The sequence below is a fragment of the Sinohyriopsis cumingii genome, chromosome 18 (assembly GCF_028554795.1).
Source record: "Sinohyriopsis cumingii isolate HCF-2022 chromosome 18, ASM2855479v2, whole genome shotgun sequence".
Taxonomy (NCBI): domain Eukaryota; kingdom Metazoa; phylum Mollusca; class Bivalvia; order Unionida; family Unionidae; genus Sinohyriopsis; species Sinohyriopsis cumingii.
The window spans coordinates 30,815,978-30,834,655 of record NC_142978.1 but is presented as its reverse complement, the minus strand read 5'-3'; the positions used below and the strand labels follow the sequence as shown (position 1 = coordinate 30,834,655).

Here is an 18,678-nt window from a genome sequence, read left to right as displayed (position 1 = left end):
ATTTTATAGTTTGACTGGTACTGATTTCACAGTTCAACTGGTATTGATTTTATAGCTTGACTGGTACTGATTTTATAGCTTGACTGGTACTGATTTCACAGCTCAACTGGTACTGATTTTATAGTTTGACTCATACTGATTTTATAGCTGGACATGGATATTACTTAAATGGATTTTGACATAGAGTAAAATCTGCCTTACTGGAACACAACATACATATATATGAGACAAAGCTCAGTGTCACTCAGGACAGTGTTAAGGCTGCAACAGTTAATAGTGTGTATGTGTTTTGGAATTAACAGAGTTTTAACAATTTGAATCATACTGCTACAATGTCTACAGTATGGCAGATAAGGTGATATTTAGCATAGGGAAATCATGCTGCAGACATGTGGCATAATGTCCCACCCAGTCATATTATCCTGACATCAGGCCAACTAAAACTAACACTGACCTCTTAATGCTAAGAGCCAAGCAAGTCAGTTGTCAGTACCATTTTTATAAGCCTCTGGTATGACTTGGCTGGGGTTCAAACCCACAACCTCCCATAGCCAAGATGAATGTTCCAACCACTTAGGCCACAATACAATAAAACTCTCTCCCATTATAACATGACAGTTGGAGTCCATAGCCACAGACTGCAGTATGTATCAAACAAATGTATAACAAAAATGATCAATGTTGTGTGTGTGTACGTGTTAAACAAAATACGTGTCAAATGTAGTAATACATTTAGTTTAAATAAAATGTGGGTTTTTTCACTACATGGTACATTTAATTATGTTTGATAATAATATTTTAAAAAGTAAATAAAAATATACCCAGCTTTAGGTTGCTGTCTTTCATTCCATATTGCCATATATGATATCGTGTATAACAACGAAACAATTATATAAACACATGATTTTGATAAATATACTTTCCAGTTATAATTTTTATCTACAGCTGCATAAAGTTTAAAGTGATTAAAATATTGTAATCACTTGCCAAAAAATGGTTAAATTACAGTTGCTTGAGGCCAATGCAGCCTGATGTTAAAAGTTTCATTCTTCTATAACCAGGAACTCAAAATCACATATTTAGCATGTTTACAACTGTCTTACAATTAAACAAATGAACATTTGACATTGTAATAAGTGTATATCTGTGTTCAAAGTATGCAAGACAGCTTAATTTAATCCTTTAGTCTGTGTTCAAAGTATGCAAGAGTTTAATTTTATGCATTTATTCCGTGTTCAAATTATGAAAGACAGCTTAATTTAAACCTTTAGTCTGTGTTCAAAGTATACAAGACAGTTTAATTTTATGCATTTAGTCTGTGTTCAAATTATGAAAGACTGTTTAATTTTATGCATTTAGTCTGTGTTTAAAGTATACAAGAGTATACAAGAGTTTAATTTTATGCATTTAGTCTCCGTGTTCAAATTATACAAGACAGTTTAATTTTATGCATTTAGTCTGTGTTCAAAGTATACAAGACAGTTTAATTTTATGCATTTAGTCTGTGTTCAAAGTATGCAAGACAGTTTAATTTTATGCATTTAGTGTGTTCATATTATGCAAGACAGTTTAATTTTATGCATTTAGTCTGTGTTAAAAGTATGCAAAACAGTTTAATTTTATGCATTAAGTCTGAGTTCAATATATGCAAGACAGTTTAATTTTATGCATTTAGTCTGTATTCAAAGTGTGCAAGACAGTTTAATTTTATGCATTCAGTCTGTGTTCAAAGTATGCAAGACAGTTTAATTTTATGCATTTAGTCTGTGTTCAAAGTATGCATGACAGTTTAATTTTATGCATTTAGTTTGTGTTCAAAGTATGCAAGACAGTTTAATTTTATGCATTTAGTCTGTATTCAAAGTATGCATGACAGTTTAATTTTATGCATTTAGTGTGTTCAAAGTATGCCAGTCAGTTTAATTTTATGCATTCAGCCTGTGTTCAAAGTATGCAAGAGTTTAATTTTATGCATTTAACCTGTGTTCAAAGTATGCATAACAGTTTAATTTCATGCATTTAGTCTGTGTTCAAATTATGCAAGACAGTTTAATTTTATGCATTCAGTCCGTGTTCAAAGTATGCAAGAGTTTAATTTTATGCGTTCAGTCTGTGTTCAAAGTATGCAAGACAGTTTAATTTTATGCATTTAGTCTGTATTCAAAGTATGCAAGACAGTTTAATTTTATGCATTTAGTCTGTGTTCAAAGTATGCAAGACAGTTTAATTTTATGCATTTAGTCTGTGTTCAAAGTATGCATGACAGTTTAATTTTATACATTTAGTCTGTGTTCAAAGTATGCATGACAGTTTAATTTTATGCATTTAGTTTGTGTTCGAAGTATGCAAGACAGTTTAATTTTATGCATTTAGTCTGTATTCAAAGTATGCATGAGAGTTTAATTTTATGCATTCAGCCTGTGTTCAAAGTATGCAAGAGTTTAATTTTATGCATTCAGTCTGTGTTCAAAGTATGCATAACAGTTTAATTTTATGCATTTAGTCTGTGTTCAAAGTATGCAAGACAGTTTAATTTTATGCATTTAGTGTGTTCAAAGTATGCCAGCCAGTTTAATTTTATGCATTCAGCCTGTGTTCAAAGTATGCAAGAGTTTAATTTTATGCATTTAACCTGTGTTCAAAGTATGCATAACAGTTTAATTTCATGCATATAGTCTGTGTTCAAATTATGCAAGACAGTTTAATTTTATGCATTCAGTCCGTGTTCAAAGTATGCAAGAGTTTAATTTTATGCGTTCAGTCTGTGTTCAAAGTATGCAAGACAGTTTAATTTTATGCATTTAAGTGTGTTCAAAGTATGCCAGTCAGTTTAATTTTATGCATTCAGCCTGTGTTCAAAGTATGCAAGAGTTTAATTTTATGCATTCAGTCTGTGTTCAAAGTATGCAAGACAGTTTAATTTTATGCATTTAGTGTGTTCAAAGTATGCCAGTCAGTTTAATTTTATGCATTCAGCCTGTGTTCAAAGTATGCAAGAGTTTAATTTTATGCATTTAACCTGTGTTCAAAGTATGCATAACAGTTTAATTTCATGCATATAGTCTGTGTTCAAATTATGCAAGACAGTTTAATTTTATGCATTCAGTCCGTGTTCAAAGTATGCAAGAGTTTAATTTTATGCATTTAGTCTGTATTCAAAGTATGCAAGACAGTTTAATTTTATGCATTTAGTCTGTGTTCAAAGTATGCAAGACAGTTTAATTTTATGCATTTAGTCTGTGTTCAAAGTATGCATGACAGTTTAATTTTATGCATTTAGTTTGTGTTCGAAGTATGCAAGACAGTTTAATTTTATGCATTTAGTCTGTGTTCAAAGTATACAAGATGGTTTAATTTTATGCATTAAGTCTGCGTTCAATATATGCAAGACAGATTAATTTTATGCATTTAGTCTGTATTCAAAGTGTGCAAGACAGTTTAATTTTATGCATTTAGTCTGTGTTCAAAGTATGCAAGATAGTTTAATTTTATGCATTTAGTCTGTGTTCAAAGTATGCATGACAGTTTAATTTTATGCATTTAGTTTGTGTTCAAAGTATGCAAGACAGTTTAATTTTATGCATTTAGTCTGTATTCAAAGTATGCATGACAGTTTAATTTTATGCATTCAGCCTGTGTTCAAAGTATGCATAACAGTTTAATTTTATGCATTCAGTCTGTGTTCAAAGTATGCAAGAGTTTAATTTTATGCATTCAGTCTGTGTTCAAGGTATGCAAGACAGTTTAATTTTATGCATTTAGTGTGTTCAAAGTATGCAAGACAGTTTAATTTTATGCATTCAGCCTGTGTTCAAAGTATGCAAGAGTTTAATTTTATGCATTTAACCTGTGTTCAAAGTATGCATAACAGTTTAATTTCATGCATTTAGTCTGTGTTCAAATTATGCAAGACAGTTTAATTTTATGCATTCAGTCCGTGTTCAAAGTATGCAAGAGTTTAATTTTATGCGTTCAGTCTGTGTTCAAAGTATGCAAGACAGTTTAATTTTATGCATTTAGTCTGTATTCAAAGTATGCAAGACAGTTTAATTTTATGCATTTAGTCTGTGTTCAAAGTATGCAAGACAGTTTAATTTTATGCATTTAGTCTGTGTTCAAAGTATGCATGACAGTTTAATTTTATACATTTAGTCTGTGTTCAAAGTATGCATGACAGTTTAATTTTATGCATTTAGTTTGTGTTCGAAGTATGCAAGACAGTTTAATTTTATGCATTTAGTGTGTTCAAAGTATGCCAGTCAGTTTAATTTTATGCATTCAGCCTGTGTTCAAAGTATGCAAGAGTTTAATTTTATGCATTTAACCTGTGTTCAAAGTATGCATAACAGTTTAATTTCATGCATATAGTCTGTGTTCAAATTATGCAAGACAGTTTAATTTTATGCATTCAGTCCGTGTTCAAAGTATGCAAGAGTTTAATTTTATGCATTTAGTCTGTATTCAAAGTATGCAAGACAGTTTAATTTTATGCATTTAGTCTGTGTTCAAAGTATGCAAGACAGTTTAATTTTATGCATTTAGTCTGTGTTCAAAGTATGCATGACAGTTTAATTTTATACATTTAGTCTGTGTTCAAAGTATGCATGACAGTTTAATTTTATGCATTTAGTTTGTGTTCGAAGTATGCAAGACAGTTTAATTTTATGCATTTAGTCTGTATTCAAAGTATGCATGAGAGTTTAATTTTATGCATTCAGCCTGTGTTCAAAGTATGCAAGAGTTTAATTTTATGCATTCAGTCTGTGTTCAAAGTATGCATAACAGTTTAATTTTATGCATTTAGTCTGTGTTCAAAGTATGCAAGACAGTTTAATTTTATGCATTTAGTGTGTTCAAAGTATGCCAGTCAGTTTAATTTTATGCATTCAGCCTGTGTTCAAAGTATGCAAGAGTTTAATTTTATGCATTTAACCTGTGCTCAAAGTATGCATAACAGTTTAATTTCATGCATATAGTCTGTGTTCAAATTATGCAAGACAGTTTAATTTTATGCATTCAGTCCGTGTTCAAAGTATGCAAGAGTTTAATTTTATGCGTTCAGTCTGTGTTCAAAGTATGCAAGACAGTTTAATTTTATGCATTTAGTGTGTTCAAAGTATGCAAGACAGTTTAATTTTATACATTTAGTCCGTGTTCAAAGTATGCAAGACAGTTTAATTTTATGCATTTAGTCTGTGTTCAAAGTATGCAAGACAGTTTAATTTTATGCATTTAGTCCGTGTTCAAAGTATGCAAGACAGTTTAATTTTATGCATTTAGTCTGTGTTCAAAGTATGCAAGACAGTTTAATTTTATGCATTTAGTCCATGTTCAAAGTATGCAAGAGAGTTTAATTTTATGCATTTAGTCCGTGTTCAAAGTATGCAAGAGAGTTTAATTTTATGCATTTAGTCCATGTTCAAAGTATGCAAGACAGTTTAATTTTATGCATTTAGTCTGTGTTCAAAGTATGCAAGACAGTTTAATTTTATGCATTTAGTCTGTGTTCAAAGTATGCAAGACAGTTTAATTTTATGCATTTAGTCTGTGTTCAAAGTATGCAAGACAGTTTAATTTTATGCATTTAGTCTTAAGTTAGCACCTTGTTTATCCTACCACAAGCAAAGTCACAAAGTCTTATTATGTGCATACTATAAACAATGCAACTGGGAAAAGTTCTGGACACTCTATACGCATCTGAAATGACACTGCTCAATTACTGTGACATAATCAAATACAGCCACATAACTGGGCATTATCTGAGTTACTCTTGGTCACTAAGTCATTTGATGTATTCTCATCGGCATGAGATTCATTATGATGATTTGGACTTGGTTACTAAGTCATTTGATGTATTCTCATCGGCATGATATTCATTATGATGATTTGGACTTGGTCACTAAGTCATTTGATGTATTCTCATCGGCATGATATTCATCATGATCATTTGGACTTAGTCTGTCTTATTATATGTGATATATGACATTTATAAAGTAACCTATCAAAGTTTGTTTTAAACAAAACCTAATTAATTCAAACCAGGAAGTGCCATTTGAATAAAATCTTATCAAGATTTCTCTGTTGTTCTTCCAGATGTATCAACAATTTAGATAATTATCGTTCTGATAAGCAAGGTTTTACATATATACTAAGTACATATAATAAGTACTGTGGCCAATACATTGTTAACTTTCCAATGAAAAACTCACCAAAAGATAACAGACATGCTGACCTTTATCTCCGTAGGCGTTAATCCTGTCAATATTAACAAGATGGAGTGTTCTGTGGACCAACACTACCAATTATGTCCCACAGAAATGTCAGGTTTGAAACGTTAGACTCATGCAATGATGAATACAGATGGCTGACACAGCATGCATGTTAAATGAGTTTTATTACAAAGTTATGACTATATCTGTTACTGGTGTATTTTATACCTTTAAGATGCATCATTCCATCATCTGTTAACTTTGTGTTGCTCAAAAGTAATTGCTTCAGACTGAAATGACATAAGGGCATAGTTCTATTTTATCCTCAAAAAGATATGCATCAATGGTATCTTCCATAGTAATAAATTTCATACAGTAATGTCATGATACAGTGCATTTAAAGATGTGATATTTATTAGTAAACATTATCAAAAACGTGAAATAGGTTACACCAACATCATACGGACTACAACATGTGCCAAATAAGGTAATAAATCACTGACAATCAGACATTAATAAAAAAAATGTTCTTATCTATAGGATATGATATTAAGACCACCGAGCATGCATTAATACACAGAATATAGTTGTATAGTTTACAAAACTTAACCACAGTCATACTGTAAGTCAGTGTCAGCTAGAGTGAACAGAACATTATACACCTGTCATGTGTTTAAAAATCCTCTACATAGCATAGTAACAAATTGGGTATGGTTGACTCTGAAGATTATTCACCGATAGTCAAGTATGCAGTTGGGGTCCACAAGTGGCCGAGTGGTTTAAAGCACTCTCTGTTATAAATCACAGCCATCTCACCTCTGCATGGGTTCGAGTCTCAGATTTGGCCAATGTGGATATGTAAGAAAGCTTGCCAGTAGGCCCTCGTGGGTTGGTGGATATTCCTGCAAATTGTTTCTTCACAGCCAGCCAGTTTTAATAAACATTTGATTGTTATATCATATATTTCTTGTTTCCAACATTTCAACTGGCTACCTTTTATATAAGCTGCTTTCACTGTATGAAAAATGATGCAGCCCTCAGACCAATGTACTAGTCCTCATGTGATCCTCATGGTGATTTGAGTTTGAGACCCCTGCTCTAGAATAAAATTAAGGCTGCAAAACCATTTTTCTTCAAACTACAATCTTGGCATCCGTCCGTCTACGAGAGACGATGGCATAGCTCCAAAGTACGCTTTTGCTTATCCTTCTTTTTAGCTCTCTTTTCAGCTTGCTTTATTCTTCTCTTTTCCTCTGCGTTTTGAACTCCCTGCCTGACAGCTAGACGCCAGCTGGAACGGTTGTTTGCACAGCTCTCCCAGTCGTTGACATTGATGTTTGCTGTCTTCATATCCTTCTTGCAAACATCTTTGTAGCGCAGATGTGGTCGTCCAGTTGGTCGTGCACCTTCTGCTAACTCCCCATATAACAGGTCCTTGGGAATGCGACCTGGGTCCATTCTCTTGACATGGCCGAGCCAGCGAAGGCGCCTCTCGCTGAGTATGGAGAACATGCTGTTCATGTTGGCGCGTTCTAGAACCTCTGTGTTGGGTACTTTGTCCTGCCACTGGATGTGCAGAATGCGCCGCAGACATCTCAGGTGGAAGCTGTTGAGTTTCCTCTCGTGTCTTGCATAGGTGGTCCATGTTTCGCTGCTGTAGAGAAGTGAGCTGAGCACGCATGCTTGGTAGACACGCAGTTTGGTCTTCTCTGTGAGGTTGGGGTTGTTCCAGACCCTCTGGTTAAGTCTGGCCATCACTGCTGCTGCCTTGGCAATCCTGCCGCCCACCTCAGAATCAATGGAGAGTGAGCTGGAGATGTTAGACCCGAGGTATGTGAAGTTCTCGACAACTTCCAAATTGTACCCATCGATGGAGACAGAGGGAGGGGAGTCTGTGTCCTGTGCCATGACATTTGTTTTCTTCAAACTGATGGTCAGTCCAAATTCCTTACATGCATGGGAGAGGCAGCATACCAGCTGCTGGAGTCCATCTTCCGTGTGTGATGTCAAGGCTGCATCGTCGGCAAAGAGCAATTCACGGATGAGTACCTCTGTGACTTTAGTCTTAGCATGGAGACGGGCGATGTTGAACAGCTTGCCGTCAGCCCTGGTATGGATGTACACTCCCTCGCTGCAGTCCTTGAATGCGTACTGGAGAAGCATGGAGAAGAAGATGGCAAAGAGCGTCGGTGCAAGGACACAGCCTTGTTTGACTCCGCTAACGACTGGGAATGCTTCAGATGTTGCGCCATTGAAGCACACTGTGCTGTGCATGTTCTCGTGGAACGGCATAATGACAGCAAGCAGACGTGGGGGGCAGCCGATCTTCTGCAGGAGTCTGAAGAGTCCACTCCGACTAACCATGTCAAACGCCTTCGTCAGGTCTATGAAGGCAATGTAGAGGGGCATCCGCTGCTCGCGACACTTCTCCTGCAGCTGACGTAGTGAGAAGATCATGTCTACAGTTGACCTGCCGGCTCGAAATCCACACTGGGATTCTGGGTAGACGCGGGAGGCTAGGATCTGCAAGCGTGCCAAGGCAACACGGGCGAAGGCCTTTCCGACGATGCTGAGGAGGGAGATGCCCCAATAGTTGTTGCAGTCGCTACGGTCTCCTTTGTTTTTGTACAAAGTGACGATGTTGGCATCACGCATGTCCTGTGGGATGTATCCCTGTTCCCAGCAAAGGCAGAGGAGTGTGTGTAGGGGCTGGAGCAGTGCTGGTTTTCCGCTCTTGAGGACTCAGGCGGAATGCCGTCGCTTCCAGGAGCCTTCCCACAGGCAAGGCAATCGATGGCTTTTCCGAGCTCTTCCAGGGTGGGCTGTGTGTCTAGCTCCTCCATGACAGGCAGGTCTGGAATGGCGTCCAGGGCAGTTACAGTGACATTGTTTTGGGTTGCATATAGCTCAAGATAGTGCTCAACCCATCGCTGCAGTTGTTTCCCCTGGTCTGTGATGACTTTGCCCGTCTTGGACTTGAGGGGGGCGGTCTTGTAGCTGGGGGGGCCTGTCGCTTTTTTGATACCCTCATACATTCCTCTTGTATCCCCGGTGTCAGCAGCTGTCTGTATACTGTTGCAAAGGTTCAGCCAGTAGGTGTTGGCACAGCGGCGGGCGGTCTTCTGGGCGTTATTCCTTGCAATCCTGAGGGCTTGTAGTGTTCTGGGGCTAGGTGCAGCCTTGTATGCCAGAAGGGCTTTCCTCTTTGCCTCAGTCACGGGCTCCATCTCCTCCCAGTTTGCCTCATACCAGTTGACATTCTTTCGCTCCCTCTTCCCGTAAGCTGTGATGGCTGATTTGTACACAGAGTCACGGATATGGGACCACTTGGAATCAATGGTGTCATCAGGTGTCACTTTGGTGAGGGCTTCCTTCAGTTTGCTGATGAACTGCTGTGTTTTCTCTGGGTTGCTTGCACAGTAGGTGTTGATACGTGGGTGACCCTTCTTCTTGGCGTGGTGCAGCTTCTTGGGTAATATTTGCACCTTGCTGGCCACCAGGGAATGGTCCGTGTCACAATCGGCACTGTGGTAGCTGCGGGTAAGGAGGACACTGGCCAGTTCTGCACGCCTGGTGATGAAGAGGTCTAGCTGGTGCCAGTGGCGTGAACGTGGGTGTCTCCAGGACACCTGGTGGATCTCCTTGCATTTGAAGAAAGTGTTTGTCACACATAGGCTGTGGGAGCAGCACATCTCCAGCAGTCGCTGACCATTCTCGTTGATCTTGCCCCTTCCGTAAAAACCGAGACAGGTGGACCAGGCCTCATGGTCAGCTCCCACTCTAGCATTGAAGTCTCCTAGTAAGTAAAGGCTTTCATTGTTGGGGATACTGGATATTGCCTGATCCAGAGCCTCATAAAACTTGTCTTTCTCCTCGTAGGTGGAGTAGAGGGTTGGGGCGTACACACTGAAGATGTTGACCGGGCCTAAGGATGTTGACAGCCGGAGGGCAAGGATTCTCTCAGTACCTGATGATGGAGGTTCAATGAAGGCGATTAGCGTGTTCTTGACGGCAAAGCCTACACCATGCTGCCTAGGTTCATCCAAGGGCTTCCCCTGCCAAAAGAATGTGTAATTGGCTTCCCTGATGGTGCCGCTGTCAGCCAGTCGGGTCTCCTGGAGGCAGGCAATGTCGACTACAATGACCCTTCTACTTCTGACCCCAAAATTAACAGGTTTCTTCCATGTCTTAGTTGCCCTCTGCAAACATTGGTCTGGAACCAAGCAAAAACTATTTTTCTTCTTTCAGCCAGTGACTCTGACCTCTGACCCTTTGATCCCCAAATAAACATACCCTCCCCCTCCAAGAAAAAACAGATTTCTTTAACAAGTAAGTAATCCATAAACTACAGTAAAGGAACATGGATTATAACTGACATTTTTGTGCATTTACTGTAATTTTTTTATCCAAAAATGTTAGTCCAGATCTACTTTGTAGAACTAATGATACAGCATGGAAACCATTTTTCTTTCAATCACAGTGACTCTGACTCGTTGATCCTAAAATTCTGCACTATGGTCAAAAGAGGTGCGCAGTAATACTGGTACACGGTGGGTTTTTTTCTCCTGTGGTATGTACCATAGTACTTTTTCATTGTACTGGTATGTCAGACGTTTCCATCAGTAAGTAATGTACAGAAATTTGCAAGAAATCTTTTTACAACTTAAAGGATATTAACATTAATGTTTTCATTACTTATGACAAAAAAGTTTAACAAATTAACTTGCTTTTAACAAAATGGCTGTATCTGTCACATATTAATGGTGAATATTACAAATATAATTTCATTTCATAACCATTTAATATTGCATGGCTGATCTAGATTATGAAAGTGATATTAAAAACTGTAATTCTGTTTAGTACACCTAAAATTCCTTATCACACACACAGCTTGGAACAACTTTTACAACTTTAAATACCCCGAGTGGCCAAGTGGTCTAAAGCGCTCTTCATTACGGATCACTGCCATCTCACCTCTGTCTGCGGCGGTTCGAGTCTAGGATTCAGCCAATGTGGGTATGTGAGAAAGCTTGCCAGTAGCTTCTCGTGGGTCAGTGGTTCTTTCCGGCGTTTTCCCAGGTTCTTCCTCCACCATTAATACTGGCTGCCATGTATAGCCTATCGCGTGCTGAAAAATGGCGTTAAACCCCACAACAACAACAACAACAACTTTAAATATTAAACAATAGTCAACTTATAAAATATCCTGAATGACTTATTGCTATACATTTTAAATTGTTCAAAAATGCCAACATACATTTGTAATTTAAGAAATGCAGTCATATTTGGTTAAAATGGATGCTTTTGTCCCTGTGGATAATGGGAGAGTACTGCAAGGAGTGACAAGCAGTTTATGTGCATTTCATGGTATGTAGGCCAAGAAATTAGAATTAGTTCAGGTGGACAACAATATCTTGGACAGAATGTTTAAGAATGAGTTCTCAGATGAAGCTGGTGTGCACAGCAAACAACATGAGAGACAGAGACAAATAGACAGACAGACAGACACAGAAACAGAGAACAAGCAATTACTTTGCAGTTTAAATCTTGCATTGGAAGTTTTAAAAATTCAGACAAAACAAGAAAGACTCAGGGAGTTATGTCAAGATTCATGTCATGGTTAGAAATGCCTCATATTTTAACAAAACTTGACCCATAGTTTAATTACTGATGACCTCAACATTCCTACGCTGTATCCAACTCATTCTGCCATTTTACAACTTGAAACACTCAAAAATAGTCCACTTATAAACTGTCAGAAAAGATTTATTGCTATAAATTTTATGCTATTAAAAAATGTCAAAAATGCATTTGTAATTTTAATATTAGCTGAAAAAGGCACTTTTGCTGCTGGGGACAATGGGCCAGTACCATAAGTAGTGACAAGGAGTTTACAAGTATTTCATGGTATTTACTGCAGAGAAATTATAGTGAATTGACAACATTTTGGACAAAATGTTTGACAGAGTTCTCATATGAAGCTAGTATTTCCAATTGACACCAAACATGATAGATAAGGAAAGACCAAGTACTTTGCCATTGAAATCTTGTATTGTGAGTTTAAAAATCCAGACAAAGTAAAATAAAGACTTTGGGAGATTTGTCAGGATGGTTAGAAAGGCCTCCACATTTGGAGATGTCATTACCCCTGTTTAATTAAACACTTTAGTTGGTGTATCACTGATTAGTTTAATGAAAAAGGATGGTTTGTACCTTGAACATGGACCGATAAATTAGCCCCATGCCTATATTGATACTGACTGATCTTTTAGTGGCTAACATCACCAATTCATTAAAACCAGCACAATAGGCGGACAGGTTTGTCTGCACACATCAGTGTATATTTTATACACTTACTGGTATTTCATGTGGCTGTTGAGCTGAAGGATTCTTTTGGAGATACATGCATACTATTTCCAGATGAGATACATACATAATATTTTCAGATGAAATCCTGGTTTAGTGACTTCTCTATCAACATGTGGAATAGTACAAACCTCTGTCCTGAGACCATTTTAAATTCATGCAAGATATCGCTGTTACCAAATACCAGTAAGTGTTCAGGAAAGATTTGAATGCAGAAAACTTGCATATTTATCAGACCCATATATTATCTATCTGTATCAACACAGCTTTGGGGGTTTGATTTATCAGACTGCTATGAACCAGTGTTAATAATTACAACACAGCTATAGACAGATAGTTAAGGAACAGTAACTATGGCAACAGCATTTTTATATTCAAATGAGTATGCTAATTGCCACCAAGTGCTGAATTCTGGGCACAATGACCTTAAACAAAACTGTTTAAGAAATTGAAGAAAAAAATTTGAACCGTTCCCTGCTGCAGTACTGATGGCATAGAGAAGAGGCATTCGAAAATCTCCCAAAAATCATTTCAGCTTCAGAGTTTCAAAACTCTGGTCTAAGGAATTATATATATATATATATATATTTAATTAGCAAATTTAAGTGTAGGAACTTTCAATCTGTCTATTAATATTACTGTGGAATAAAATTTGCAACATCAAAGTCGACGAATCAAAGAGATTAACAGCCGTTTTTAAAATGATGCAAAGATAGATTACATCTTGTTACAATATTGTTGTTGAGACTTTTTTTTAATTGGGATACATGCTGAGAATAATAGGTTTGTTTACATTTTAAATTCTTCCTACTTATCAAGTAGAAAATAATGAGAAGAAAACAAAACTATTGTTCAGAATTTTCTTTAAAAAAAAATATCCAAATGATTTTTAAAAATGTAGTCGGCATTTGTTTGAGACTGAATCTTTGTTTTGTTTAAAATGTACAAAGCTTAAATTATTACCTTTTGCTTCAATGTATCAATAATTTCTTGTAATGAAAATACAAAAATAGTTTGATAGTATTGTGCATTAATGAGAATTCTGAATAAAATTTTATGTATTTATGTACTGTTATTCTGTGCATTTTGCCATGAAATTTACTTGTAAGTGTCGTGGGTGTATTCAGTAAGTATGGTGTATGAAGACAATATCACTTACTGAACTAATACCTATGTACCATTATTGAAGTAAGGAAAAATCTGCTTGACTGCAGTTTAAATTAATTCATATATCCCATACAACATTTTTGAAACATTCAGAGCTAAAAGACTAAATCACTATCTTAGCAATGCAGACAGACAATTGCATAGTATATATCTAGACCTAGCTACCGTTACGTATGTCATGAGGGATTTTTCAGAAGTTTTACAACATTTTTCATAAAACACGAAATGAGTATTTTGTATTTTTAAAAGTACACATTGCAAAAATTTAAAAGTTGACTAAAAAGGGGGATATGCAAGAAATACAAAACCACATAAGAGTTTTGTTCTCAGTCGGGGAAAGAACTTATTTAATATGGCATAGGAACATACGACTCGGCCTGAAGGCCTCAACATATTCATACACCACATCATACTTGCTCTTTCTGCCGACTTGGAACAAAACACATATGTAATTCTGTCTATATATTTATGCTCCCTTAATCACATTTGACATGTGTCATATATACCAACAGTGGCCAAATGAAATATCGTGAAACATATTTGAACCATATCCAACTTTTGCAAAAAATTTGGACTAGAAATACCCAAACAACAGAAAGTGAACGTGTCAAGTATATGTATTCCTTTGTAAGATGGCTAATCATCCTACGATTTTCAGAAGCGCACTTCACTTACTTCCTGTCTGAACTTTATGTAAATTTCTTAAGTCTACCAAATATTTTCTTGTTTTTGAGTGTTTCATCTTTACTGTCTTGTCCCTATTATACCAACAGTAGCTAGTAATTGCTGTCTTCAGTATCAACACTTTCTATTTTTATCAATAGGCTCACAAATGTCAGCACGATGTCTTTCAGATGTCTTTCACAGCTGCAGTGTAAGCCTAAACATTAAACTTTAGTTAGTTATAGATTTTAGACTGCAACTTATACAACAGACACACATTACAAATTCATGTCCTATAAGGTGTTGGCCACTTAATTTTCCAGGTGGTGGGGGTAGGACTGCAATTTTTGTTTGAGATGAAATATTTCCTTTCTTTTTTTAAGATAATTAATATCTTTTTTCCAAATAAAGTCATGGATATAATATTGTGTTATTTGGTTATAAATCAGAGCAAAATATTTTTCAAACTTTAGACAAACAGAAATGAAACAAGAAAGTGTTGGGCCCCTGCCACAAACACTGAATTATTGGTCTCTGATATAACTGTGGTACATATTGTGGTATGCTCAGAAACACTGCAGTATACCATAGTACAAAATTTGTCAGGTACCCAGCTCTAATGGTCTGCATATAAAAATTAAGGCCTATTATGTTCACATCAAACCAACCTGTGAATCTGACCAATTGGAATCATTCCCTCATCACCAACATTGATGAAATTGGTCAAATCTAAAATAGTTAGAGGAAGACCTGAAAAAAAATGAATAAAATTGCTTTAAAGATGTTGTGAAAATGAAGTTAACATAAATGTGATGGATCAAATTATAAATTGCTCAAGTTTGAAGATGAAATGATAATGACATTTATAATTAACAGCAAAAGACCCATATGGACCTGAAATCACTCACCTGGCTGACATGTGACTACATAGAGAGCAGTTACCAAAGAAGTCAATGCTGTTGATTGCATGTGTTATTGAAACAATTGTTTATTAAAAAGTCTTTATGCTGGGATGCTTTTGTCAAAGTTGGTCAATGAAAACCCTCTAAGGTGCTTTCTATCAAATTTGACCAAAGAGAGTTTAGTAGCTTTTGAGAAGCTGTTTAAAAGTTTTTCTAATTCTGGTAATTGTGGCCATATTTGATAGAAAATTAGCAGAATTTGTACTAACCTGTAAAAAAGTATTAGTAATTTAAAGACTTTTCTATTTTAAGTAATGGTAGACATATTTGAAAGTGGATTTGCATCATGTGCATAAACATGATAAATTTGAAAACACTTTAAGCTAGGATACTTCTGTCAAATTTGGCTGAAATCTATTCAGTGGTTTTGGAGACGTTTAAAATGGCCAATGTCGATGGATGACAAATAATGAATCTGATAGTTTCTTGTTTATCTCTTGCTGCAGCCCAAAATATCATCCCCGAATTAGGTTATTCTTGCTGATGTGTTTGAAAGTATACCTTGCCCTCCCTCTGTCCACCTTTTTTGTTGTTGATGCAATGTTGGAATCTGAGTGAGGGTTCTGCAGTTCAAAACTTTGCATGACATAATAATAGTCAAATACAAGAGCAATTAGCAAAGTAATAAGCATCAGTTGGATGCTTTCTGTCTAAATTTTTTCCAATGCTGTTGACTGCAGATGTTATGAAAATAACTATTTCAAAAATTCTAGAATGAATATTGCTACCTGCTACAGCCATTTGCAGTTTATGAAACTAAAAATAGATACCTTTCTGTCACAAAATAAATTTTTGACTCTTGAGCTTTCGACCCTTTCAAAAGGTCTTCATCCGAGGAATGACATCTGGACTGGAGTCCAACATGAAGAGGATCAAGTGACTCCAGTACAGATGTCATTCTTCAGTTGAAGAAACTGTAAACAAGTCAAAAGCTTAGGAATAAATCAAACAACTTATTTTGCGACAAAAAAGGTATCTATTTTTAGTTTCATACAGTTTCAAGATTTCTCTCTTCAATCATGTCTTCATGTCTGATGGCACATCAGCATCATTTTGTTCAATATTGAAAAAACACTTTTTTCCAAAATGGTCAGTTTTTGTTGTTTTTTTTAAGATAAAAATGTCATGGATTTAATTGTTTTTCTTTTTTAGTACTAACAACAGCAACCTGATGGCAGATTGGCATAAACTTAAAAACTCTTCATGCCAAAATGCTTCCTGTACATCGGTTACATTCAGCTGAGTGGTGTTATTTTAAAGATTCTCAAGTTCTACAAAATGGTGGTCATAACTGGTGGTGAATAAGCATCATTATATAAATTGGAAAGCCCTTGTCACCAGTTATGTCTGTCAGTTTCTTCTGAGCACTTTCTCTGACATTTGTTTTTATTTTCATTAATGGTAGCCATTCTTTTAATAGCTGACTGGTATCATTTGTATGAAAATGAAAACCCTCTATGGCAGTACGCTTTCTGTCAAATTTGTTCTAATTCTGTTGGGCAGTTTTTGTGAAGAAGTCCTTTAAAGCTCTACCTATGTGCAGTAATGACAGCCATATCTAATGGCAGCTCAGCACCCATTCTACAAAAAATGTGAAAGCACTCTTGGCTAGAATGATTTCTGTCAAATCTGGTAAAATTCGGTTGAGAGGTTTTGGAGAGGTCATTTCAAGGTTTTTCTAGAAAAGGTGGCCATATTTGATTGTATATAAGCATCATGAATAAAAATTTTAAAGATATTTATGCCTGGATGTCTTCTGTATAATGTGTATGATTATCATGAATGTAATTTGTATGGGTTATTTAGTTACTAATGCTTTAAATACTAATTTTCTTATGGCTCGTAAGTTTGCACTTTAAAGAAGAGTTCATTTCTGTATAGTGCATAAATTACTCCATAAGGCTCCAAGGTTCAGTAATATTCTTGTTCATGTAATCAAGTCACATGATTCTGACTTCAGGACATGAGTTCTTGAAAGGTCAGGATGACCTAATTTCTGATTAGCTAGTGAAACACAGACCTGCCAACCCCAATGAGTCCATCTCAGTAAGGCAGATGATTTTTTCCCATAAGACTGACCAATTTTCAGTAAGGTGTAACAAAATATCAATAACTGCTATTGTAAAGCTGGAAAATATAATTAAAAGTTCGATGCAATGACGATAAACATTATGTTCAACTGAAAAGTTTGTAAAGTATGCATAGACTTTATTTACCACAAGTACAGTTGCACAAACTTTAGTTCCAAACCCTATACAACTTAATGCCTTGTTGCTATCTCTCAACTTGACATAATTCTTGGAAACATTTTTTTTCCATTTTACATGATGACAATCATATCTCCCACTGTGAGACATACTCAAATTGGCATGTGATGTCCAATAAACGTAACTGTGTTCTTTCCAGCTTCAATTCACAAGAATCTGAATACTTCTTTTTATTCTTCCACATTGATTATACACATTTTTTTAGAAGCTTATTTTCCTTTTCATCTTAAACATGCATCGCTTTCTCGACACCATTTAAAAAAATTCAATAATCAACAGTTTGATCATGCAGACATTTCACATGAACAAATAGGTGCAGTTTAAAGCATTTAGGGTGCTGCTGTAAAGTTAGTCTGGTTTCCTGACTTATTTCACTAACCCTAATATGAAACCTGGATCCATATCAAACACAGATGCATTGATTATCCATATTTTTCGGCAACTATCATTTTCCTGTAGTTTTTGCTTGTATGCTGTTAAGTTCCTATTTTAAGGGTAATTTCTGTAAGACTTATGGCAAAATTGTAAGAGCTGGCAGGTCTGGAAACCCACATCACCCTGTTTACATCTGAGATTTTTTTATATGTGAGGTTATCTGTATTACATTTTAGTTATTAGTATAAGAGAAATACTGGAGAATTAGGCATTCTTAGTAGTAAACACCAGTCTTGGAAGATATTCAATTATACTGAGAGGATTCATTTAATTTGATCATTCATTGGAATTACTGTGCTTGAACTATTCATACTGATTGGAATAACAGTAGCTGTCACAGACTTACTGTGAATTCATTTAGAGACTATTTGGATATTGAATAGCTGCTATACAGAATTACTGTAAATTCATTTAAAGATGTTTTGGGATCATATCATAGTGATTCTTCTCTTTGGCTGAATTATTGTACACTACAGAACATCATTTGCTATACCACTGGAACTCATTTGGATTACACTATACCTTGGAACTGATAGAACATTTAGGACTGTTTAGGATTTCAATCACCATGCTGTAAGTTATTTTTACTTTGTCACTTGTATTTTTGGG

The 18,678-nt window shown here is 35.8% G+C and overlaps 1 protein-coding gene across 2 annotated transcripts in view; it reads right to left on the bottom strand.

The window, feature by feature from the left end:
• The window catches only part of LOC149776313 (uncharacterized), a 124,489-nt gene that overhangs the window by 29,085 nt on the left and 76,726 nt on the right, over positions 1 to 18,678 (bottom strand). For both annotated transcript variants that reach the window (XM_089942796.1, XM_089942795.1), the window contains exons 19-20: positions 15,074 to 15,155; positions 6,438 to 6,499 (exon numbers count right to left, since the gene is read on the bottom strand). In XM_089942796.1, the coding sequence (XP_089798922.1) occupies positions 6,438 to 6,499; positions 15,074 to 15,155 (144 nt within the window). The remainder of the gene's footprint in view (positions 1 to 6,437; positions 6,500 to 15,073; positions 15,156 to 18,678) is intronic.